At 43.1% G+C, this 27,843-nt stretch overlaps 1 protein-coding gene across 1 annotated transcript in view; it reads right to left on the reverse strand.

The window, feature by feature from the left end:
* Positions 1-27,843, reverse strand: part of nek7 (NIMA-related kinase 7) — a 58,293-nt gene that overhangs the window by 5,034 nt on the left and 25,416 nt on the right. The window contains exons 3-9 of the mRNA XM_084012113.1: positions 25,227-25,367; positions 24,611-24,673; positions 20,817-20,927; positions 16,508-16,616; positions 15,392-15,499; positions 9,375-9,469; positions 1,390-1,503 (exon numbers count right to left, since the gene is read on the reverse strand). Coding sequence (XP_083868239.1) covers positions 1,390-1,503; positions 9,375-9,469; positions 15,392-15,499; positions 16,508-16,616; positions 20,817-20,927; positions 24,611-24,673; positions 25,227-25,367 — 741 coding nt within the window. The remainder of the gene's footprint in view (positions 1-1,389; positions 1,504-9,374; positions 9,470-15,391; positions 15,500-16,507; positions 16,617-20,816; positions 20,928-24,610; positions 24,674-25,226; positions 25,368-27,843) is intronic.

A 27,843-nucleotide genomic window follows, 5' to 3' on the forward strand; every position in this document is an offset into this window, starting at 1 on the left:
AGTGCATGTTCCTACTGTTAAAAGCACAAAAGTAATAAACAACTAGCACATTTATATTTTGCATTTTGTTTTCTTACTGTACCGAAAATGAACCGAACCGTGACCTCAAAACCGAGGTACGTACCGAACCGAGATTTTTGTGTACCGTTACACCCCTAATAATGATGAATTAATACAGCTGTAATGCAACGTTGCTGAAGAATAATGCATACTTGATCTTCAATGTGTTGGGTTACACAACTCAAGCAGGTTTCGAAAGTCTGCTGATGGAACTATTTGGACATTTCTAAAACAGAAGTTGGGGGTTTCCACAAGGTTAGTTGTGATGTAAAGTATAATCAATTACAGCGCAAAAAAAATGATGATTAACAGAAATTGTCAAAGATTTGGATAATTGTTTCATTGTGGATTAATCCTTAAAGTAGAAAATGTCAAACATTTTCTGGTTTCAGGCTCTCAAATGTGAGGCTGTGCTGTTTTTCCTCATATTTAGTGTAAAGTGAATATCTTTCCATTTGAGACATTTTCTGACATTTCATGGACGAAGAACTTATCAATTAATCAACAGTATTGGACATATTAATTGATAATGAAAATAACTGAAGTTCATCCAATGTCACTTGGGCTGAAACAATGAAAAACGTGTATTAATTGTTAACTATCACAAAGCTGTAGTGTGCCCATTAGAAAGCTCAGGTCTGAATAGATGTAATGCCTGGGGAAAATGTGCGTGTGTGCCTATGAGTCCGTGTCGGAGTCATATGTGTACACTTAATATGATATATTTCAGAAAAAAAAGACAGAAATGTTAGGGGGGAAAATGCCACCCATACAAAGAGGGCATGCAAACAGAAAGCCATGCGCATGCATGCACACGTCACCGGCAATCAGCAATAAGGCGATCTTTAACCACAGCCCGACTACATTACATCTGTGTGCATGGCTAAGTCTGCACAGAACTGCAGCAGATGATTTAACATTAAGTCAAGGTAACGTGACACTCCAGCCCATTTAGTTTCACCCCCGCTTTATAGCATGGCCAGATGCTTTTGATATGTGCATTTAATTTTCAAACGGTTCAAATCATAGCCGCTCTTTTGATCACGGAGCAATATCATACTGTCCTGTAGCTCAGACAGTTGGGTGGTTTAACTTACATATAAAAAAAATGTACTTTAATAGTTAACACAAGTAAAAATCAGCAATCTGGCACAGAGAAAGAAGCACCGGCCACCGCTGCTTAAAACGGTAGTTTACTTAAAAGATATTATGAATTTTCTAAAGTTTCTTTAAAAAAAAAAGGGGGTTCAGGAGTCGATACTATCATGAGATCCTTTTAAAATGCTGAGCATGTTCATTTCTGTAAAAGGCAACTGTTACAGTACTTACCTCCTCTGAGTAGTGATCTGAGGGAAGAGGGGGGTAGTCACACTGTTCTATCTTCTTACAAAGGGAGTAAAGGTTCATCTTATCCCCATAGAACGGACTCTGCAGGGCTGCCATCTGAAATAGAAAGATGTGAGGGAACAGGGGAAGGGAGTATAGAGAGAGAGAGGGGGGGGGGGGGGGGGGGGGAGACAAGAGGACAGGGTGTGAGAGGGCAGGTAAATCCTTGAAACACCCAGTCAAACTTTCAAGAGGTGCTCCACAGAAGGAACTGTACAGTACGTTAAAAGTAGAACCTGCACAGTTCACTGCTATCGAGGTATGTGACCTATTGATCGACGCAGGCTGTGAAAAACAAACAAAGACTACAAGTTGATGCACTGTCCAAAGTTTTGGTTGCCTTAAAATCGGCACACACTTATTTGTGTTTGTGGTGTCGTGGAATGAGCGCTGGTCCAAAATGCAAGTGAACCAAAACACAATAATCCATGGGAGCTCTCTTAGCTTATGGTTTTCCACTAGCCCTTTCTGCTGCACTGCCTCGGAAACTTCGGAGATACGGAGACACGGAGTTGCGAGGAGGAAGAGCAGAGAGTGAAGAGAGGGGTGCGGGCATATGAGAGGAGAGAATTTTTCAGTTTGCTGGAGCAGCGAGAAAACAGTATCCTCTGGAAAACAAATGCAAGCAAGCAGAGCAGAGGAGAGGAGAGGCAGATGGGAACGGTAAGGAAGAGTGGAAAGGATGACTTCTGCTGAGTGGAAATAGGTGAAGAGAAGAAAAAAAAAACCTCCTGCCTGTCTAAGAATAGCAATGATAGCATGCCATTTCTGCCAGGGTTAGTGACTGACTCACTTCTTATTGTTTAAATGTGCATGCACAAGGTGAAGCCAGCAGCAGGCTTGCATAACAAGCACACTCAAATTCTTAGCGTTTTTCTGATTCAGTGCTTTCCAAAATAAATACTGCGTTAGGCTTATGTGTTGGCCCAAATTGCCTAACTAATAATAAATAAACATGGCTGTCAGCGTTGATGGGGAGGAGCTGCTCAGAGACGTTGGAGCCTGATGACTTGGTTTACATATGATTACATATAGGTGGTTTGCAGTAAGTGTATAACAGACATTCTATTAGTTATTTGGTCATTCTGGGCTGAAAAGGGCCTCGTCTTCTGCAAAATCTTGCCCAGTTGTCTATTTATATTTGTGTGAAATCCATATTCGTATTCCATGTGCTGCACCTGTTAAAGGCATGTCAGTGCACTATGACGTTATCTCAACGACTTGCAGAAGATAGGAAGTGTCTTCTGGAACAATGTGAAACAGCATCTAGGTCATTGTTCACAGTGTGATCTTGATGAATGTTTTTAATGTTTGAATGTGATAATTGATATTAGACAAACTGTAATCCATTGGAACAATAAGCAGGCATTGCTATAAAGGACCATACAGGAAGTAGAAGCAGAATACCAGAAGTCTTTTAGTAACAATAGGGACAGACCATCCTGTATGGACTATATGAACAGTTTTACAGTAACACCAGGTAATGTCTTTACATTCCTTCGCTACACAATAAAATAAGAAATGATATATGGCCTCTTCATCATCTTACCCACAAAGTCACAAAACCTGTTACTGCTAAAAGAAAAGAAAAAAAACCCTTGCCAAGTGGAAATTGCCTGCCTTTGTTGCGTGTAGCGACAAATGTAACCCTAAGACATCTCCTAAAAAGTGCCAAGCACATCACCAACTTGTAAGCAGCTTCTTCATTTCAGTCTTCACTGAAAAACGTGTCAGACATTGATGGCGCAGAGACAGAGACGTTCTTGTTCCCTATCGGGCAGATTTTGTCTCAGCTGTCACAGCTTCCAGTGGGAAGTCAAGATGACGGCAGCAGAATCTCAGTGGGCCTCTCCTCTGGATGGAATTCACCGTCGCACGTTCATCCACACTCTTAATCACACACACCGGCGTTAATGCGGCATCTCCACACACAAACACACACATGTGAACGCTGAGTGAAGAGGATCTCCCTCTCCGTCTCCCCTTGGACACCTCTCTCCCTCTGCTCAGACAATTACGACAGAGACTGGCACAGCAGGCGGTTGACAGTGACGAGCTGTGTGAGGAAATGTGTACTCCTGTGTGTGTCAGCAATGATGCACTTCTATTAGTAATAAAGCCTCATATCTGGAACCCAAGGTTTCTCCTTTGATTATGCTGGGATCGAGCGACATGCATTCAAATGATCGGTCCACTATTTAACCGCCTATTATGCTACAGTTCATAATATTAAAAAACAAGTCAAATTGTCACTTTTGATTGTCAACACCTGCAGCAATTAAATCACCAGCTGAGACGCAGCATGTAAATACGTCATCAGTCCAGTGCGGCCGGAGAGCATGAGGTTTTACCACTACTGTCAATGGACAGTGACAGCGCTCTTATTTCAGAAACACATCACTTTCATACAAACAAACTGACAGCTCTTATAACTAGAGGGCAGGGCCAGGTAGACTCAGCTTCTTCTTTTTCCCCCAAATTTTCAAAAAAACAAATGCGTACTTTCAGTAAAAGATGACTTTAATGACTTGGAAAGGACCATACATAACCGGTAGAGTGGTCATCTGTGGGTTTGTGTGTAAGAGCTAGATAGCCCTTCCTAAAACTACACATTTCTCAGTAATCAAGAGAAGAGGAAAAAAAGAAAAAAAGAGACAGAAATAGAGGGAGAAAAAATGGACTGAAATCTAGAGACACCAGGAGGCAAGGGGTTAAACAAGACCCCATCGTATTTTCATGCATCTTCTGCTTTTGACAGATGAAAAATGTCAACTGTCCTGTTTGTATTTGGGAGTTTTTGCACTATTCATCTGCTTCATTAGTGCCTGCTGCTCCTAGCCCCTGACAGCTGCCGGCCCCCTGCTCTCAGCGTGCAAACACACACACACACTTACTCTTTTTTTCAGACTGCGTTGTCGCAATGGGTTGGATGATTGACTCAGTCTCTGACCTCTGAGGCCCTGGTGAGTATGAGGTATGAGACTCTGTGTGTGTGTGTGTGTGTACGGTTCATTGATATTCGAAAGACATATAATGCACACGCATGCCTGCTGTCTGTGGTGTCCAAGGGGTGTGAGCTGCTGCTGGTGGCCACACACACACACACACACACACACAACACACACACACACACACACACACAACACACACACACACACACACACACACACACACACACACACACACACACACACACAGAGACAAACACACACACACACACACAGAGACACACACACACACACACACACACACACACACACACACACACAAACACACACACACACAGAGACACAGAGACACACACACACACAAACACACACACACACACACACACACACACACACACACACACACACACACACACACACACACACACACACACACAGAGACACACACACACACAGAGACACACACACACACACACAGAGACAAACACACACACACACACACACAGAGACACACACACACACACACACACACACAGAGACAAACACACACACACACACACACACAGAGACACACACACACACACACACACACAAACACACACACACACAGAGACACAGAGACACACACACACACACACACAGAGACAAACACACACACACACACAGAGACACACACAGACACACACACACAAACACACACTCCTTTGTTCCTCAGCTCTTCATCAGCTGGCCAGGCTGTGCTCTGCCCAGCCCAGGCATGTAAAGCCAGCATCCCTGTCCGTGTAAAAGGTCTGGATGGGGCCTTCCAGCGTAATTAACACTGATCCGGCTCTCTCTCTCCAGCTTCGCTCCCTGTACGCCAATTAAAAGGAGCTGCGAGAGGCTCCCGTCTTCTCCCTCCACCCCCCTTTATCCCCGGAGCCCTTACAGCCTGGGACCGAAAGGTTCCTCACAAGTTCTCACTTACTCATTTATAAAACACACAAGCACACACACACACACACACACACACACACACAATTAAAAAGGCGCATGTTAAAAAAAAAACCCGAACGGTAACACACATGCAAAATAGACACACACACACACACACACACGCACACCCACACACAGTACAAGTGTGCAGAGCATGACTCTTTTATGTGCTCATTGGTCCTTCATGTGGTTTTATGATGATATATTAATCAAGGCAATAAGTCACAGTGTAGGGACAGTCATTAAAAATATACCTACACCCAGCGGAGTCATCAATCCTCGACTTCAATGAACTCAAAGGAGAAGAAAGATAAGAAGAAGAATGGACGAATGACTTGAAAAGTGCTGCAGTGGGGGAAACTTTTGAGGAAAACTGAACATGTCCTCCGATCCCCCATCTCGGCGCAGCTCAACGTAGTGCTGTATTTGAATTGAGAAATTTAAAGGAATAGTTCAGCATTTTTGGATATACACTCTTTCTGGGAGTTAAATGACAAAGTCACTCTCATGTCTGTTAAATATAAAGCTACAGCCTTTATCCAAGTCTGTTAGTTAGACAACTTTAGCATAGAAACTGGAAGCAAGTGGAAATGGCTAACCTAGTTCTGTCCAAAGGTAACACTATCCACCTAGCAGCACCTCTAGAGCTTACTAACTAATATATTATTTGTTTAATCTTAAACAACTGAAGTGTAAAAATTAGAATTTGTGGTTTTACAGGGACCTTTTAGTTTTTTAATGAATCGACATATATGAGAGTCTTCTAGTGAATAAGTACGTTTCTTAAGATGTGTAACTACTCCTTTAACTAAACTACCAATACTAGAATTGCATTGCACTCATAGGAGGTACAACTGCATTAAGTTCTGCTCCCAAATAAGGAAGGCATGTACAAGTTACCCATTAACAAAAACACAGAAGATATATTGTACAAAAATGGGCTGGATAATTTGCTCCATTTGGCAAAGCCTGATGCTGGTAAGAGGAACGTGAAAATCAGTACATCAAAAACTATACGTACTGTATGAACTAGATAAAAGGATACCAAGGATATCCACGGGCAGCAGTCTTTGCTTGTAAAAATCCCCACTCCCTTTTTCAGAAACATATCGCGAGCTAGCCACAGGGCTAGACTCATCACATGCAAACGCCAGCTGCTGAGAACCTAGCATTTTTGGGCCTCATAAAACCAACAGCAAAACAAGAGGGGAGGGAGAGGAATGAGGCAGGAGGCATGAGACATGGGCACAGTCAGCGGTATGGATGGCTGAGCTCCTACAGGAAGGAGACACATTCCAGTAAAGCTTTTCCAAGATATTCTCCTCCCCTGCTAACCGTTATATAAAACGCAGCAACCACAAAACATCCGTACAAGCTGGAGACCTACAGTGTGTGTGTGAGTGTGTGTAAAATGCATTTCTTTTACACCAAGCAAGGGGGTGAATGTGTGTATATGAGGTGGTTTTGACTGAGAGCAGGAGCAGAGAGCGCTGGGAGACCCGATCTCATCGACTGGCGTGTGACCAAACCCCCTCCTCACCTTCCTGGACACCCTGGGAGACAACCCCGGCGACTACAGCATCTCCGTTTACAACGGTGTAGGAGGTTTGGGTGAAAGGGGGGGGCGGGCACAGGGTCAGGTGATGTAATGAGGTTGGACACCAAGAGAAAGGGATCAAAGAGAATGAGAGATGAAGATAGACGCAGATACAATGACCGGGTATTGACGGAAGTACCCTTCGGACCCAAGCCCAACCCCTGGGCACTAGGATGAAAACGCAGGCTCTCTCAAATGGAGCCGTTTCACACATAAGGAACCAAAACTCCCTGGGATACAGACACATGCGCACACACACACACACAGAGAATATACACTGGCAAAAAATCCTCGGCCCCAACTGTATGTTCAGACTGAAATCAATGAGTACCAAAGGGATCAGGCGTGGATTTCTATGTGAATTCCTTATGCCTGCAGGTTAAGTGAGGAAGAGGGAGGCATGCGGAGGGAAACGTATAGAAGAGGAGAATAGAGCAAAGAGAAATGGAGGAGAGAGTTTCGGAGAGAAAGAGGTAGGTTTCCCCGACACTGAATGCACCGTGGAGCTCTCTTACCAAGACGAGTGGAAAGCAAGGGTCTGCTCTTCAAAGAGAATATGCATGGTGTGGTGAGCACTGCTCTGGTAACAATAAGGTTGTAAAATCTTTATCTCCACAGGCTCCTCGCATGGCTCACCTTGACCTGATGGTTGGAGTTCCATCTCTTACCGTCTGAATGAACACCCCCCGTTTTTCTCTCCTCTCCAGCAATCTATAACACTGCTCTCACTATTTGTTATTTCTCCCCTTCCACTTCTCCCCCTCTGCTCTCTCTTTTTTCATTCTCTCTTAGACATCTTCTGTCTATCACCTTCCCCGTCTCTAACTTCCTATATTGTTCCTATATAGATTCTCACCTTACATCTTTATTCCTTGCCTTCTGGTCACCTGAGAGAGCAACAAGTCTTCCTCTATTTCTTTCACTTTTGCTCTCTAGCTCTCACTTTCCCTCTCCTCATCACTGGTCTCCATCTTGCTTTCTCAGTGCTGAGTCCAGACTGTGACCCCTAGCAGTTGTCCTAAGGGTGAAAGTCATGTCTGTGCCCCATCTGAAACTATGAAACAATCAATGTTCAAGCTGCGCATGCAGTACTATCACGATTTTAAAAAACAAAACTGACATATAAAACATCAAGTCGCACCATAGATCTTCAAATATAATGTAACCAAGCCAAACGTTTGATGTTTTCCAGGTGGAAATATTTTCCTCTCAAGCTTCTAAATATTGTGAAAAAGTTGTTAAATGTTATCCAGTGGGCTCTGTATTATGTCATACCCTCTCTTTTTTTTCTTGAATTTCCTGTCTGTATCTCTACTGTAAAAAAAAAATAATGTCACAATTAATTTTAATTAAACCTAAATAAAAAATAAAAGCAATCTCACCCTAACAAATTCGCCGCAAATTAATTCAAATAAACCAAAGATTATGCAATCATCGTACCTGGACAAACTATGCAACAGAAGTCATATAAACCGGAGTAATCTGGTTTCATTTAAGGCAAAAGTAGCATATTCATTGTAAAACACACACATACACCACACATAAAACGTACGAAAACAGAATGCGACCTACAGCCCTGCTCTCAGCCAACCACAGCCCAGCATTACCGCAGTGCATTGTGGGGAACTAATCAGCATGAAGGACTGTGGTCTCTGAGCAACCATGACCTGCAAGCTGAGCATAAACTTCTCCCTTGCATGTTCTCTACCTCTCCATGCCTGAGGCGCTGTGCAGAAGGTGTAGTCACTGGTGCGTTGAAATGCAGCCCAAGTGATCAGCAACTCAGGGGAATTATGGGAAAGGAGGGAAATGTGGGTGTTTCCTCGGCTGGCAGTGTGTCTCTGAGAATGTTGTGCGTGCGAGGCTGGGCAAGGTGAAACATCAGATTGACTGCTATCATCCATGTCTATCGGTGTTCTGCTCCTCACTCTTTGCTCTTTGTTCCCTCCTCTGTTCTCCTTCCGGGCTTATTGCCCCTCAGCGAGGTCTACAGCAGAGCTCTGTGGTGTTTTGCTCCCGACTAATCAAACTAGTCAGTGTCACTGGGCGGCCTTATCTAAAACACATGGCCATGTCAGTTCCCTTCACTCGTCAGCGTTTCAACATTCAGCAGGTTCCCAGGCTAAAGAACTTCAACTCTAAGTGCCTTAAGAGCAAGAAGTAAGGAAACGGAGGGATAACAGGTAATGAAAATGAACATACCATTTGAATATTGATTGAGTATAAAAGTGTGAATCTTTTTTTATTTTGCACAATATGACAATATGGGAGGGGGCAGGGTGCAGGTGTATTTGTATATATTTTGACTCTATTATATTGAGGATGGTGCGTTTGTTTGTGCTTGTTCTCATGTCACTCCTACAGTCGACTGCAGGGTGACAGTGTGTGCACACATTCCCATAGTTTACCTCGTAGAGCAGGCATCCTAGCGACCAGATGTCAGATTTGAAGTTGTATCCGTTTTCATGTATCCTCTCCGGTGACATGTAGTAAGGAGTTCCCACTGGAAAACAGGGAGAGAGGGGGGAGGGAGGGAGGGAGAGGAGGGGGGAGGGAGGAGGACAGACAGAGATAGACAGAGGGGAGCAAGACAAAGAGAGAGTGAGCGTTAGCATTTTGCAATGCAAACCTATATATGCTCCCCCCCCCCCCAGTTCATCAACATCAAGCAGGTGAGGAATGGAGGTGTCGTCTCACACTGGGACACATTCAGGAGTTTGAATACTCACCGTATATTAGCAAGGAGTTTAAAAACGAGACTTTCAAGCGCATCGCTTCTGTTCATTCTAAGTACGCTGAAGTAAGACACATCAATACAGAGCATGAAACTGTACAAGCAGCACCAAGTTGCGTACACATGTAGAGCAGACATACTCGCACACACAGAATATACATAAATCACTTTTGATTAGCGGGGCTGGATAATGATCTGAAACAGTAGTCGGAGAGTACGCCCAGGGAGCAGCGGTGGAGCCTTAAAAGTTGGCCGTCGTTTCTGGTTCTGGTTTGGAAAACTCAAGAATCCCAAACTGCCATGGCAACTGGCAGAGTTCCAGAGAATCAGACCTTCACCCAACTGGACACAAAGATGAACCACCGCTCAGCATCACATCCGTAACACACTGCAGGAAGCTCTGGAGATTTGCCGCTTTCTCAGCCGACTCAGACTGGCTGCTTTTTTCATTTGGTTTGGGTTTTGCTGTGATTTCCCATATAAAAGTCTATCAAGCGAATCAAGGAGGGGTTTTATATTATTCACATATGGTTAACGGATTGAATTTTTACCAGACCTCTAACCAGTACTGATCAGCTCTCAGACTCCATCATTCCACGTGGTTTCAAGCAAACGTGTGAACAGAGGCTGACTGAAATACGCAGATGACAGCTACGCAGACACTGCCGAGTTGGTGTACATCAATCAGTAGCATCGCTGCACATGACAATGTGTGTACGCTACACTGTACACCTCAGGCTTTACATATCACATGTTTACAGTCATTGCAGGCATTGTCTTGCGTTCTCCTTGGTATCCATACCGTAATTAACCTGATTTTTTTCTGCTCAAATATTCCTTATTCTTATCCTTATATTTCAACTAAAAAAAAAGGTGACATAACTGAACACCGAGTCCGATTACAATAAGAGATAGTACATAAATACAACAATTTGTTACAGTATGTCATCTATTTGCCTTTTTTACTCGTTTGAAAAGCAGTGTGCCCAATGTTCACTCTAAACCTGTGGTGTCCCGTACTATGCAACGTAGTTTTCAGGTTATCAGTCCAGTCAAACAGGACGCCAGCCAACTTTGCATCTTTTCTCTACAGTTGAGGCTTTACACATTAATTGGCAGAAACAAAATATTGCAGAGTATTTGACACTACAAGCAGAAAGGGAAAACTAGGGGGACTTTTTCTTAGCTCTGCTGTATAAGAAGTTGGACCGGCGCCGTCTCTGTCTGGCCTTGATGCCCTTCTGAGGATCATGTGCCCATCGGCCTCGATGCTCCACTGTGTCAGCTGATTTAGCTATTTTCTCATCTACTTCCTTCTTGTCAGTATGCTTTTTAGACATTAGTGTCTTCTACTAAGACTTTACCCCTAGCCTATATACACAAACGTGTGGGAAACAGACAGAGCTACGAGGAAAAGGTTTTACAATACACATAAACAGTTGGAGGGAGCTGGGTAGGTGAGAACAGCTCTCAAGTGGAAAGAACTCAGGAGAAAAGTCGGTTAGCAGGAAAATGGTTGGAAAAACCCCTAACTACACACTTAGCCACAGTATTCACGTGTGCACGCGCACACACACACACACGCAAACTCTCCAGAGTCATTCTGCACATTAACAGGTTGGAATAAACTCAACTAATGTAACTTCAATTAATAAAACTATTACAGAGGGGGGCTATTAGTCTCTAAGTCTACGGGTACTAAAATAAAAGCTAACACTTTTCATTTTGATGCAGATCTAATTGGGTTGAGAAAAAAAAAACGTTTTAATCTTAAATGTGTGGTTTTTAATAATGAAGTGTTACCTGTCATTCCAAAAATAATCAGCATCTGCACAGCCAAAGAAGAAGCGAGAGAGAGCAAGTGGAAGAATAAGCAGGGGATTGGTGTTTTAATTGGTCATCAGGTTGGCATTGTGGATCGCGTGCGCGTGCGCGCCCATGCGAGCGTGCACGTGTGTGCGTCTGTGCATGCTGTGAGGTCTCATGGTGCGGTCTGAACAAGCTCCCCTAACATTCATTATTAGTTGATTAAAAAGAATCAGCCTCTCTTATGCTAATAGTGGCATTAAAAAAAAAAAAAAAGGCGGCAGTGCTGGGCTCCGGCTCCTTCAGCATGCTAAATCAAGGGCACATTACTTATTCATGCAAAGAAATTGAAAGTCATGTTGGGATTGATTTCCATTATTGTGAATGGCTGTGACAACACTGCAGTTTACGCCAAACGGGGTAATCGTCGTTGTATGCGGGGTGAAATGCCATCCAGTGTATAGAAGCTCACTCTCAACCCTGCTGGATGTTCTGTTGAATGAACCAACATTTACTGATTCAGAGGCGCTGCAATTAACTTATCAACAATTTCAAAACGAAAGCTTTTTCATGACCGTTTAAACACTGAAGCCTTTCAAAGGGAGTTCCCATTTAGTGTGTGGGCCTTCTCTAATCTGCGCTCTATTACCAGTTTCTGATATTTTTGAACAGCAACCAACATTCAGCTCAGAGGCTATGATTTAGTTTCTCACTCAGACCCAAGGCAGGAGTTTGGAAACCTTTGCTTTATCGTGTTCTAATAAATAAGATGTAAAGTTTGAGGCAGGAGCACGGCCAGAAGGACTTAATCTTAAAGTCAGAAGGGGTTCTCTGTATTCCTTTATATTCCCATTATGTTTTTTCTTGGTTTTCTATATGTCCTGCTGAGCCCTCACCCCCCATTTGGCTCTCCACCTACCCCTCTCTGTTTCATGGCTTGCTTGCTTGCCCTTAAAAAGATAACCATGCCTTTATATGGGCCTACATGTTGAAATAGTCATAATTATTTTCAACATTCGCCTCCCCGAAGTTTTTCTGCTTCCATCTAGTTCTCCCTCCTCCTCTCCTTTCCTTTTCCTCCCTTTTCCCCCAGTCCTCGTCGTTAACACCTCTCTCATTACAGGTGTTAATTGCAGGTATATTATACAACGTATTACTGCCAATTGGCGAGTCTCTCATTCCTCTAACGATTGCATCAGCTTCCCTGTTACCATCGTTCTTGTATTCTTTTCTCTTTAGCACATCTCTTGCCATAACCCTAAATACCCATCCTCAGCAACCAAAAACACTACGTCTTTTACATGCTTGCGTGATTTTTTTTGGCATTCTTGGGTCCCAGAGTGTTTGTCTGTCCGTCTGTATGTTGCTAATCGGTATGAATGTGCACGATCATCTGCTTCTGCATGTGTGCATGAATCCAAGCCCATATGGATTTGCACATGCGTGTCTGTGCATACATACATCAGTATAGGAGACAAAGAGTCTGTGTGTCTCTCGGTGTGTGTAAAAAAAAAGTGTGTGTGTGTGTGTGTCTGCAGGCTGCTGAGCGGCTGAGTTGAAAGCCTGGGAGCTGACAGGCTGTATGCCTGGACCTCCATCTCATCTCCACCACCCTGCTCTACTGGGCTCATTACAGACCCACGCTGGCACACACACACACACACACGCACGCACACACACGCACACACGCGCACACACACACACACACACACACACGCGCACACGCACACAAATTATTTTTCTTCTATCACTCTCTCTCTCTTACTTTCCTTTTTCTCTTCCATTTTTTGTCACATTGTCACGTTCTCTCCTCTTTCTTTCTCACTCTCCTTATAACTTTTTTCTTTCTCTCTGCTTTCTTTTTTCCTCTTCTTTTTCCAGTGCCACGTTCACTTTGTACCCAGCACAGTCTACCTTTCTGCCTCTGTTTCTCTCTCAAAAAGTGGAAGCACCACAGGGAGGGTCAGAGGGAAGGGAAGGTGATGACATGTTGGATAGAGAAACAGCAGCAGGAGATAAGGACACGTGACAACGAAGTAGACAGAGAGGAGATCTGCGATTTAAAATCAGCTGCAAGGAATGGGAAGCTGGGAAAGCTAGGGACAGAGAATCCCTTGTGTCAACAGGCCTGACTGCTTTGACTGTACATGATCTACTAAATACATCCTCATATAGTTAGAATATTACTAAAAGGATATGGACGTTCATGTAAAATACATCATTACAATCTCAAATGCATATTTCACATACTCTCTACTCTATTTGTGACGAGTTAATGTTCTGATCTCAGGGCCAATGTAACTGTTCTACTTCTGACTGTGCATTGACTCTGCACTGGAGGTAATATGACACCGAGATCTATGTCGTTTTCTGGAGATTACCAAAGCGGTTTTGTTTGTATCAAATTAACGGTGACAGTATTCCAGCTGACCCCCCTGTGCTTGCAGGGCTGCCTATCCTCCGACAGCCTAAAGAGGGTGCTGTGGATTCAACATTTAATGAACAATCACAGACGCTTTCACCCGACTACATTGCCACTGCACGCTGCTTCATGGATGCGGCTACTGTCAAGCTGATTGTGTGATTCACACCTCCTCAAACGGCTGGGCCACTGCTGCACAGAGGCTGAGAACAGCATGCTGTTTAGGGTAATAATAGTTTGGCATAGGGAAGTGAGACAGTGTGAATGACAGCCTTTATATTTGTCTGCGGATTAATATTTCTACATTTACCAAACTATGGAGCAACTGATAATGCCAAGGGGATGTTCGATAGCACTAACTACGAACTGTGTGACATTTTACAGTGTAAAATTTGACATGCAACAGCTTATAGTGGACTCAAGAGATTCATTCCAACACCATTAATACAAAATACGAAAACAAAAGAAGGGAAGCCAGCTCCAAATGATCAGAATGTGTAGAAAAAAGGTACCTCTATGGTTTTCATTGTTTTATAAAGACCAGGCTCCTGATCCTAATTGGCCCTTGGCTTGGCCCCGCACTCCCTTCACTCCTTGCATATATATTATTTTTAAAACATTTAAAGGGCAGAATGCATCATGTTCTGATACCGTAGACTTCATGTTTATTATTGTTCATAGGTACAGTTGTGTTTCAAACACTGGGACGCCCTTGAAATAAGGTCTGTAGGTATTTATGTTGAACCCCATGTCTCCTGCAAATTAAGGCAAGCTTACGGTTTGGTAAATGGTACAAATGTCTATTCCTCTGGAAATCAAGAATCACTTGTTGTTTCACACTCTTCCTGAGGTTAGAGGCTTGACTCCTTAAGATTTACAGTAAAAGGCCCATTCAGGTCATTAAACGCCACATGCGTCAAAGAATGCATTTAAACATGTGGTACCGTTCTGTTTGTCAGTTTGTACAGTCACAGGTTTAACAGTCAATTCTTTCATTCTTAGGGCTTTTCTGTCATTTTGGGTTGGGTTACAATTTTCACTTACTTGAACAAAAAAAAAATTGCATGATTTTTTTCCCCCATACAAGTGACAAACACCCATCAATGCCAACAGTAACCGTGATTGTAAAGTTGGCTGGTTTGTTTTATGGCACACAGTCAAAATCAGAGTTGTGTGTCGCAGGCCTCTGCCGAGTCTTCAAATGTGTTGGGTTTAAAGGTCAAGGCAACAGGAAGTGGCTAAGTGGCCTATGAAGGGGCTGGGCACAAACGTGGCCAGGCTGCATGACTACATGACACATGGCTCTGGGCTCAGTGTGCCTAATGAAACACATCCAGCATTGGGTGATTACTAGGGACCGCTGTGTCTAAGTGTCTAAGTATGCATTTGTGTGCTCATAAGTGAAGAGTGTGTGTCTACATGTGTATTTCCACATAAGGCATGTGTTGACTCCAGTAACGTACCTAGTGAGTGAGCAGCGGTGGTTTTGGAGCTGAAGAATCGTCCAAGTCCCAAGTCTCCTAGTTTCACTACTCCGGTAGCTGTGATGAATACATTGGCTGGCTTGATATCTGGAGAGGAGAGGAAGTCCAAACAACTGATTATATTCCTAATGTTAATGACAGATCATTTGAGGGACAACGATGCCTTCGGTATGGATGTATGATCATTAACAAATAAAGTTTGTGTTCACTGTGATGAACTTGGGAAAGTGTTTTGGGCTTTGCTCAGAAACCTGCATAAATAAATTGTGCGATTGTAAATATTCATTTCAGTTAATGTGGGCGTTAGCAAACTGTTTCTGTTGCTTTTTTCAAAGTAATATTAATGTGACCTGCATCAGCCTTTGAAATTTACTGCTCTAATATAATTGTAAGCGGCTTTTGAATAGGCCTTCTCTGTTAAGTGATCATTAAAGCGCAGAGCTCAGGGTTCATTAGTGTCCCTGTGCCCTAATTAGAGTCAGCCCAACGGAAGTGCACCACCTGTGTGTGTGTGTGTGTGTGTGTGTGTGTGTGTGTGTGTGTGTGTGTGTGTGTGTGTGTGTGTGTGTGTGTCAGAGTGTGTGCATGAATCCACTTGATTTGATTGGGCCCTACTGAAAGCATGTGGGCCCATAAACACTGTGTTTTCTGGGCTCTGTGTTGTTTAACACCTACACTTAAGCCGTCTGTCATGCAACACGATCGATCGAGAATTCACTGATTTTCTGTTCCACGATTATCCACTTTTTTCAAGACTTTAAAAGGGACGTGCTAGAAGTAGTGTATGATTTATTCTGTTCACTAGGAAATGTACAGGAACACAGCGATATGCAGTGACTTAGGTCACAGATCCATTTAGTATGCCATTTCAAATTTACCTGCAGAGACTTGAAACTTATAGAGATAGAGAAGCCATCACAGCGAACAACATCTTCATTGTGGTCAAAGTTTTGCTGGTGTTGTATGGTAATGCAGTTGTAGGACTTTTTTGGTAACATTCACGACCACATCTCAATTTATTTGAGGTTAAAGAGCCTCTTTAAGGCCAAGCATCCACCAGACTGTACAGTATATGTATGTGTGCATCAACGCTACCTCTGTGCATGACTCTTCGGGAGTGCATGTGTTCGAGTGCACTGCAGAGCTGGACGAAGTACTTCCACACTGTTCTCTCTGGGATAAGCCTCCTCTGCTTCTTAAAGTGCTGTAAAGTAAACACAAACACGCATATCAAATATGAAAATCAAAGCAATATAAGCATACCTGAAAGACGGCAAAAATAATATATTTTAGCACAAGCGAGAAAGGGGTTTTGTGTGGGACAGGATTTAGTTTTGTGTAGCAATTTTAAGTTGGTAGCAAATTGTTTCTGTCTGTGTGTGTTTATACAGCATCCATCCCCGGCCCCAGTCCCCAGCTCTGGCTCCACTGCTAATGGAACCCAGACCACTCTCCTCTCGGTCTGTCCCCTGCCTAACCAAGCCTCGTCTCATTTTCTCGATGGCCTTCAATGGAAAGCACATGCATTCTTGGGAACAGAGAGAAGTAACTTGTGGTACCTTCCAAAAGTCTCCCATCTGGCACACAGCTCTTCTGTTAGGTACAGGCGCAGCGGTTCAAGTTGTTTTTGGTTTATTTATTCATTTTCCAGGGCTAAGTGTCTTTATCCAGAGAAGCCATAGTGATGACAGATCTTCAACTTAGGCATAATGGCTTATTGATCGACAGAGACCATAATCAACAAGTGCGGATAGGATCAACAACAGTGGGTAAGATTAAGAGTATGTAAGAAGCCTGGCTACCAGCAGGATTTTATGGGGTGTCCTTGTGGTTCTATTTGAATGAGCAGAAAACCCAAACTTTAGCTAGCTTGGATGAGAGTCCTGCACACCACATAACATTTCAAGCATTTAGCACAGACTCCTACCTCGAAGTAGGATTACTGCCTCATGGTTGGATGCCTCAGCCACCCAGATATCGTGTTCACAAGAATGGGTCGGACTTGAAGTCACAGTGACTTTAACCTAGGCCTGTTCGATTAATCAATTTTAAATCGCAATCGTGATTATGTAGTTAGGACGATGTTAAAAACGTGAAAATCGTAAAATCGATTTTTTTTTGTTAAGTTAAAGTTCTGCACTTTATTCATTCATTTTTGTTTAATGGACACACCTTAAGATACATGTGAAAGTGAGGTTTTTCTCTTAATCCCAAAGGGATTGTTTTTTTTGTTTACAAGAGGTCTACAAGAAGATAACATGGAGCAAAGCCAGATGGCAAAATTTCATTAATTGTTCTTTACATTAATCCCTTGAGGGATTTTTTGTTGAATAAGAGAAAGGTTTGCACTCAAATCCCAATGGGGAAATTATTTGCAAAATGTTCAATAAAAAACAGCATATTTGAAATAATTTCTTTGCCTTTTGTCATTTCACAAAATAAATCGTAATCAAAAATCGGATTTTGTGAGAAGAAAATCGGGATTTTATTTTTGGGCAAAATCGAACAGCCCTACTTTGACCTTTGAACACCAAATTCTATTTAGTTCATCTTTGAGTACAAGAGGACGTTGGTGCCAAATTTCTTCAAATTTGGCACAAGCGCCCTAGGGTTCCTGAGACATCACGTTTACGAGAATCAGCTGGAAAGTAACAAGATGAATCAGACCACAATAGTTATCAAATGAAGAATGAACATCCCAAACAATGATTAAAAAGCTGCATTGCACTGCAAAATTGATATTTGTCTCGACAGACTGTGTGTGCAACACGGCAAAATACAACTTCAATAATTAGGTTGAATCAAAACTTCTGACAGTCTCAAAAAGACATTATTGGCTTACAAATTTACTAAAGGGGAACATCGAACGTCATTGTATTTTAATGTATTCCTATTATATTGTCCATCCATTTGTATAACTGTGTGTGTACATGCATATATATATATATACATATGTATGGAGATACAACTACTGCTGTTACCCATATAAAAGATACTTGGCAGTATATGTGTGTGTCTTAATCAGGCTACAATATTTATGATACAATATTAGGTGTTGTGTAAATCTAGTAGGAAGAAGGTTTATCTACTTTAGACAAAGAATAATCTCTAATGTGGACCGGGGTCAAGAAGGAGAATGGACAGGACTGTTTTACTGGAATTACTGATCCACAGCCCTAGTAAACAATGTGAGAGAGAGCTAAAGAGACCAAAGTAGAGAAAAGACAGAGAGGGATGGGGAGACAACAAATAGTGGAACAATGGAAGGAAGTAAAGGAAAGGTTGTAGGTGATGGTAAGAGATACAGAAATTAAAAGGAAGGCATGAGAGAAAGAGAGGGATAGAGAAAGATGGAGGAGAGAGGGAGGAATAGACCTTGGCCCACATCCAAACAAAGCCTTAGTGAGAAGCCATTCTTCCCTTGCCCTCCCATTTCCATATCAGAGGACTGTTTGATGTCAATGGGGGAGCACATAGACGCCCACCAACACCACCACCACCACCCTCCTCTCCATGCCTTTAACAGCAAACACTGCACATGCAATATTCTGTAAGTGCATGCAAATCAAGGACCATTTGATTTCATTTGAATTCTGAAATGGTCAGAGAGAGAGAAAGAGAGAGAGAGAGAGAGAGAGAGAGAGAGAGAGAGAGAGAGAGAGAGAGAGAGTAATAGAGAATGAAGGAAAGAGAAAAGGGAGGAGAGAGCAGCATGGAGGACGAGAAATCAAAAAGAATAAAAAATGTTAAATTCATGCATCGGGGGGTGGTGGTTCTGTTTTACATATGGCACACTGTTCGAATGTGTTTACTTCATATTATGGCCCAAGGAGGGGACTGGGGCGTTGGGGGCGTTGGGGGGGGTTGGTTGGGGTTGGTTGGGGTGGGTGGGGTTAATCCATGGTAAGCACCTCTGGACTGGCGCTGTTATATTAGAAAAACAAATCATTTAGGACTGTGAAGGAAACAAATGGTGAGGAGGAGTCGCGTGCACTTGTGTGTACGAGTGCATGTTGTCAGCAGCCATAAGGAGATGATGCAGCCTGAATACTCCCAACATCCTTAGTAGCTTAGCTGATCGCAGTGACGCTCAGTGGCTCGTTACCTCACCTCTTCAGGTCGCCACGATACATCTTTGTAAAATGTATCTCTGAACATTTGTGGAGTGTGTGTTCCGATGGTTGTTATTATTCGCTTACACACAGTAGGTGTGTGTGTGTGTGTGTGTACTGGATAGATATATCTATCACTGGTCTAAGTGTGTGTGCTGAGCCTGCCATGTTCAGTCTCTTGTACTGCTAATCTTCACCCCTCTTATTTGCTGCGTTGAACTGTGTGGATGCGGAGCTGCCGAGTACGTCTGCAAACAGGTTGTCGAGCTTCGCCGATACAACGCTGCGGCATCACTTATGCATGGGAGAAGAAGACCAGGCTTTTTTATATGCACACCACTAATTTGCAATACTGGCAGGTGTTTATAATAACTGGGAGATGGGTCCAACTCAGACAAATAACAGGGTGAGCCTGGGATGTAATCACTACAACTTTTCAACAAGCTGTTCCTTCTGCTTCGATTACAACAACATCCCTCCAAAAAAAAAAAAAACTTGATTTAGGTTTAAGACACGGTCAACTTGACAGATCCATGTGGCTGAAAGTGAAAGCCACATAAAGCCACATTATGTGCTTAATATACATTTGCTTATATTTTTACTTCTGAGGGAGATTAAGCCAAGATGAAAAGCTGGGCAGGCTTAGTTTGGATGAGATGTGGTCAGTATTGATGCACAAATAATTGTAAATTAGAGAAAGAAAAAATCAAAACCTTAAGCCTTCTTTCAAATATCACCTTGAGATTCCATATGTAAAAGATGTGAGGAAAACAAGACACATCATGCTCAGCATTTGTTCACATCCCCCCTACATACGACATACTGGAACTTTATCACCATTAATCAGCGATTTTTGACTTCCCTTTCACAGTCTACACAAACTGCTGGGATTAAACAGGGTTGCATTCGTCGGCTTTTGGTTTCAGTATGGAATGGATGATTCAGATTGACTCGGTGTCCAGAATCCCGTAACAACCACAAACCACAGACTTCCTGCCATCATTCCTTCAGTTATTGAAGCCCACGTCAGTAGTTTGTTGTTTCCATACCAGCATTCCTTATAACACAGAAAGTGTGATACAGCTGGACTGAGTATTCTGTCAGATGTTCGATATACCAGAATTTCCCCCTATAATAACAAGACATTTTGGTTTATTTGACAAGCCGAGTCGGCTGAGTCGGTGTCCTGTAATGTTCTTGTGGTTAAGTGTTACTTGGAGTATTTCATGACCACCCAACTGTCTGGGATAGAGTGTTTGCTGGGCACTTTGCTGTTGTGTAGATTTCCTTACCTTGATCATACGTGAGAGGTCCCCTGCATCGGCCAGCTCCAGGACTATGTTCAGCTCATTGTCCTCAATAAAAGACGCATGGTACTTTATCACATTGGGATGGTTCAATTGCTGTGGGAGGAGGGGGGGGGGGGGGAAACGACATGTCATGGAGGAAGAAAGAAAAAGTAAACAGAAGACATGTTTGACACACATCATATTAATGGCTTCCACGGTCACACTACCCACTCCTAGAGTGAAAAAAATCATTGTAGGAGCTACAGATAGAAGCATTGTCTTACTTGTGACACAATTTATGTCAAAAACCACCCTATCAGATGATAAAAAATTAAAGCAAAACAGTGAAGTCCATATTTGGAATGCGTATCTGGTAAGTGTGGACCTAATGAGACTGTTTTGTCCTCCAGTGTGACAAAGCTGGGTGACATGTCACAACAACCCCTCGGTCTGTGATGACTACAACCCATGTGTGAAACAAACACACACACATACACACATACACACATACACACACACACGCCTGACAGGCTGACATGGCAAGCAGTCAGAAAAACAAGCAGCCCAGGCTCATCTCTGGCTGAGATTCATTCCTGTTGGTTGGTCAATAAGGCAGGAACAGCATTTCCTGTAGTAAACAAAAAGTCTCTCTCCTTCCAGAGCAAGAAGAGAAAAGGGGGAGGGAGGGGGGAGGGGGGGGGCGCAATGAAGGGACGGAAACAAATGACACAATGACACAGACAAGCAAAAGAGTGATGGAGACAGGCGGTATGGAAAGAGAACAAAAGGTGAGGAGGGAGGAAAAAATGAGCAGGAGAGGAATAAGGTGAGCAAAGTTAAGGGTGGAGGGAAAAGGGAGAGACGGTGATATGTGGAGAGCTGGAGACATGGAGCTGTGTGGCGTGGCAATGTCGGGGGTGGGGTTGGGGGGGTGTGCGAGCAGACGGAGCAGTGTGACACGCGTCCTCCACTCGGCTCGGCTCTGCTTTCTCCGCTGTGATTAAAGAAATGTTCATGCTCCGGATGATGCCGAGAAGAGGGGAAAGGAGAGCACAGTACAGTACACTACGCAACACTACACTCTCCACTCTGCATCCCTCCACAATCCCCTCATTCGTTCTTTCCCCTCCTCACATCTCCATCTCTCCCTCGTCCTCTCTTCCCAGATGTATTTTTGGCTCAGAGTGGCAGTTCTGCACGGCTCCACACTGTAACACAGCCAGGGAGTGATGACAAGTCCCCCCCCCCCAACCCCCCCCACCTCATTCCACTCCTCTTCCACAACTTGAACCTCAGGCAGAGGACACAGGGAAATAAGAGATATGCTCACATGCAGATGTTTATGTAAATGATGGATGCAATACAACAATTATTCATCGGGAAATATCACATAGGCTTGCATGATTACGTAATTACACATGCTCGCAGAGGCCCACCAATGTGTGTAATTAGTTAATCATGCACGACTCTATGTGATATATGTGGTGGACTGGTGATGTGTTTCAAAGAAGAACAAGGCACTGACTAATGCAGTCTGATGTTATAAAATGGACTATGACAATAAATTAGGTTACTGTGTTTTTCTAAATAGACGCACATGCTCAGAGGAAAGGAGCTGGTTGGAATATGTATTTTAGTGACCTTCAGCTGAGAAAGATGAATTAAAGACAGACACGTCCATAACCATTAGAGATGAATGCCTTGCTTAGCACGACATATTGATATTTGTCAATTCACTGAACAAGAAAATCAGTAGATATGCAATGTTGCATTGCCTGTCCATTAGAGGAGAAACTAAATATTTGCTTAATGTGCAAAATAGATGTATTGTTCATAAAGATCTAAAGATAAAAGTGAATTTATAGTGTGTATCAGGTTGAATGAAGCTGGTTGCTGCCAGTTCTCTGTCTTGTCAGTAGACCTCTGGTATAATCTAATCACATACAGAAGCCAGACATAAGTGCACACACAAACATTTTTACATAAACACAAAAGAGAGAACCAAATACACAGACATCATTACAGCTTTTCAGTGCTGATTAGGGCACCTCATTAGCCTTCAGAATATAATCCAGGCTTGATAGTAACCCACAAGCACGAGAAATCCACAGCAGTGGGATTTCAAGAATGGTGAAACTAGCGGATTGGCAGGGAGCGGGGCTATTTCTGCACCCAACATTCCTATCAGCGAGGATTTAGACAAAAGGGCAGGAAGAGAAGTGAGATTCTCAAGTTGAAATCATCGTGCCAGAACAGGAAAATACAGATGAATGAGCAGACATAAACACAGACAGACAAACAAACAAATAGACTGCTGAAAGGCCACGACTGAGTGTGTATGGGAGTGTTTGTGTGTGTGTGTGTGTGTGTGTGTGTGTGTGTGATCACGCGCCAGTATGTGTGTCATTCCAGTCGGTCCATGCCAGTGTGCCTCTCATTATTCTGATTTGGCTGTGTCTCTTGTTGGCCTGTCTAGTGGGGGATAAGGCAGAAGGACTGTCTCTCTGTCACACTCAGCCCTTTATTATCAGGCTGGCTGGGCAGCACAGGGCCAGGCATAACTTCCATGTTCACTAGCAATCAGCTTACAGGATGAAAAGAGGGGAACAAAAAGCTCTGAGGGGAGAAGACGGGCAGAGAGAGGGGAAAGGAGGAGAGACGGATAGCAACTGGGTGAATAGGACAGTTGATAGGGACAAGCAGAAGGGAATGGACACAGCAAAGGGTGTGGACAAAGAGGATCCATGTAATGAGAAATAAAGGAAATGAGATACATAGTCACCTGGCAGAGTGACATTTAACCCTGCCCTGACCCCTTTTTTATGTATCCGGAGGTCAGAGATACAGATGCAGGCAAACCCTGATGTCTTGTGGCATCAAATCAATGATCTGCTCGTCAGATTACAGCTCTCTACTGGGTCTCGCCTGCATCCGAGTATTGTTGTCTTTGATTGGCCCTGAAAGCCCCGGGAGCCTCACTGATGTGTTTGAGTGGTACAAACTAATTGGTTTTGTATTCTTTCCCTAACGTGTACATGTGAGCGCGTATGTATGTGCACAAACTGCCCTTGGTGCACACGAATGCGCAGAAAGGCTTCGTATACGGAGGGAAATGCTACCGGGAACGCATGAATGCACACACGCACACCATCAAACCACAAACACACACAACTTTTGACACACATATAGGATCTTGCAGACGAGGGGAGTTAGCGAAGCTGTCATTAAGTTTGTTCATTAGTATTTTCGTGACGCCAAGCTGACACGTGTTTAAGGTAGTTTGATAAATGAAACCACTTCATTGGAATAGTAGAGCAAGATCAGGAAAGGGAGGAGACATCAAGAGACACATGAGGGAGCTACATTTCCATGCTGATGCACTGTTGCCCAGTTTAAACATTACAAAAAGATTTTAAAAACAGGAGTTTTGGCATTTAAAAAAAGAGTCAATGGGAGCCTGGAGGGAAGATACACTGGTGTACACACACACAAGCTTAGAGACAGTAATACACCGTACTGTACACACACACACACACACACACACACACACACACACACACACACACACACACACACACACACACACACACACACACACACACACACACACACACACACACACACACACACACACACACACACACACACACACACACACACACACACACACACACACACAAATCCAAGCCGTCTGGTGCAGATCAATTGTTTTCCTGTGGTGGAAGGTCTCAGCTGAGGCACCTTAAGAGAACAGAGCGCGGCGCATGACGCCGTCTCCCTCCTCTCTGGTTCTTTACCTTAAGGAGATCTATCTCTTTGATGCAATCTTGCCGAGCTTTGGCATCCATCAAGTCGAATATCTATCAAGAGATCAAAAGGGGAGAGAGAGAGGACAGAGAGGGGTGTTATGGCATATTCAAAAAAATGGTAAGATGGAGAAATGTAGAGAAAATAGGGGAGAAAAAAAACACTTAGCAGAAAACATGGTTGCTCTTATCTAGAGGGTGGCGTTGGAGTGACTACAGGTGTTTCACATCTGAGTAACACGCACATATCCCCATGTAAGGTGTGTGTGTGTGTATACATGCTCAACGAGAACAGCATATCCTCCTCGTGGTGTGTATGTGTGTATAAGTCAAATACTGAATGTATCCGTGTGTGTGTGTGCGTGCACATTCAGTAAGATAACAGTCAAATTGCAACTGCTTAATTAAAACAAAACCGGCAGAAAAATCTGGATCTGTTGCTCTCTACAGCATACTAACATGCAATAAATCATATAATATATATATATAGTTACCATGCTTCCTTCAGTTTATCAAGTTGTATGAACTTGCCTTTAAGTGGGAGTATATTAGGCTGTCTGTGTTGAAAGTATTTGTATCCTAAATGATACGCATTACTGTGTCTTACCTGGACTTTCTTCAGGGCCACTGACGTGTTATCTAACAGGTACCTCGCCCGGTACACCTCACTGAACTGGCCACGTCCGATCTTCTTCTCAATCTGGAAGTTTGCCAGTGAGTTATGGCCCATGTCTGGTTGCAATGGTTTCTGAAATAAAAAAAAAAATAGATATATTTTGCGGCTGTATTTACCATTGAAGTGCAACTATACCCTCGTTACGTGAAAGAAGAAAAGGATGCGGGCTGAATGATGTGGGTGAAACTGTGGTGAGAGCCCAGCTTCTGTAGTGTGTTTTGCTGAGACGCTACTCTCGGCTGCCGATGATTTGACTGGCATTAGGCTGACGTGTCAAGCTGTGAGAGGTCTTGTGGAATAAGCACACACTTAACTGCAGAACCATAACATCTCACTCACGCCAATAGATGGAGGAAAGTCCTTATTTTCTTATCGTTTTATAATATACATTTATATTTACATCCCTACTTAAATCTGCTAGGCAGGGGGTTGTATCACCCTTGGCTTCATTGGTGCCATTTAATGGCTAAAACAGCACTCTGACCTCCCTGAAAAAAACGAATGCCCCAAATAGAATGAATAAAACACCCCTTTACATGAACGCAAACATCTAATCATCCTATCTAAAATGCTTGTCGAGTTCACAGGAATCCTCTTCCTTCCGTTTTCTGCCAACATAAATCACTGACAGGCTGGCACCGGGCCCCTGATGACAGGACTCCTCGCCTCTCTCGCCACACAATTGGCTGTGCAGACTGAAACAGTCACCTTCCACAATTAAAAAAAAACACTCAAAAATAAACCACAATGAGCCCCCTGGATATGACGTGTGAAAAAACAGCACAGAACAGGCTGTGTGACCTTTCCAGCCTTTTGGTAAACTTGTACAAGGCGTCGGCGGGAGCAAACAGAAGGTGACAGATATCAGAATGCCACATGTCACTTGCACTTCTGCCAACGTGGCCGTGGGAGCAGCTCTGGGGCAAGCGACTCGGGACAGAGGGAAGGAAGACAAAGAGGGGGGGAGAAGGTCAAAAATGTATCTCCCAAGCACTAAAACACACAAGAAGGGAGTGTAATCACACTCAAGTTAACTGTGTCAAACTGCATTACTTAGGTTTTGCAATTTGACAGAGTAACCATCAGACCGGAGGCTATACAGGATTCCCTCAGCTGCCTCGTCACTACAAAAGGAAAACAATGAGATTCAAGTTAAAGTGAACAATTAAACCAGGGAGGCACCCTTCTGACTTGTTCTGTCCCGAAACCGACAACCGGGCTTTGGCTATCGGATGATTACGCAGCGATCCGACAGCAGTGTGCAATAAATAAGCTGTAAGCCTCACTGTGTGGAAGTGACTGGGATCACTCTTTTATGTGAAAGGAAGGTTTGACTTAAACATTGCTTTCCTAATTTTTAAAACAAAATCTAACAAATAATTACACACATTTAAACAGTAGTGAATTTTTATTTATTAAAATAATAGTGTCCTATTGTCACCGTTACCCGATCCAGCTATTTGAGTCAGTATCGGAGCAATATCAGTGCATTCCTAAATTAAACCCAACCAAAATACTGATGATTATTTTGGAAATGAATAAAGTCAAAAATTTGTAATTTTAGAAAAATGTAGAAAAATTGCTTGCTTGGTGCAGTCAATATTCGTAAATCTCAAAATATCAAATTAACAATGCTTATATCTGAGCTGTTAGAACCAGCACAGTTTTTTCTGACAGTTGAATATATGAGCTTATTGTTTCACAATTAGTGGTCAACTAAAGGTCAAGCCTCACATTAAATTTTATATTCAGGGAGTGAAGCCTATATGTTTAATGTTGACAACGAGTGGAGTGCTGTCAACTCTCATTAACTGTCTGTATGATGACAAAAATCAACCAAAAGACTGAATAATGTGTTGCAAGGATAAACCAATAGCTATGTTAACAAATACAAAGACACACACACACATTGAGAGTGAAGGGAAGCTCGACTCCAAACAGGATTCCCCATATAAATAGGTATAAGGGGCTTTTAAAGTTTAAATTTGACAGCCAAAGGAAGAGGCGTGAGCCAATTAGAAGTCCTGTCCAATTAACACTTAACACCATTGAGGTGTGTGCATTTTTCAGCATGACACCACCATCATACTGAGCTGTCCAAGAGTCATTGTGGCAGCATGACACACTGCTCAACAATCCTTTATTTCAACATTACGGCAGCTCTTTCAAAAAAAAGCACTTTGCTAATAGCGACCAACGACGGTAACATATTGCATAAGCGTAAAAATAAAGTAGAGGGTGGCATAACGCAGACCAACACAACAATCTACAAGGTGCGTCACATTGAAAGTGTGGCCATATTATTCTGCAATGACTTGTCATAATGGTGACCAGGTGCATGAGGTGTGTAGATTCAGAGTGAGAGAGAGCGAGAGCGAGATGGGGGGGGCAGAGAGGACAAGAGGGCATTGCTTTCATTCGCTGCGTGGTAGCTTGACAAATGTTAGCATGAGCCTCTAAAGCGCTGTGACAACCGCCTGCTGAGAGCACAGTCTTGCTAATGTGTCCTGGCATGCCAGCCCCCTAATCACACATTTACATATGCAAT

The sequence above is a fragment of the Eutrigla gurnardus genome, assembly GCF_963514095.1.
Source record: "Eutrigla gurnardus genome assembly, chromosome: 6".
Taxonomy (NCBI): Eukaryota; Metazoa; Chordata; class Actinopteri; order Perciformes; family Triglidae; genus Eutrigla; species Eutrigla gurnardus.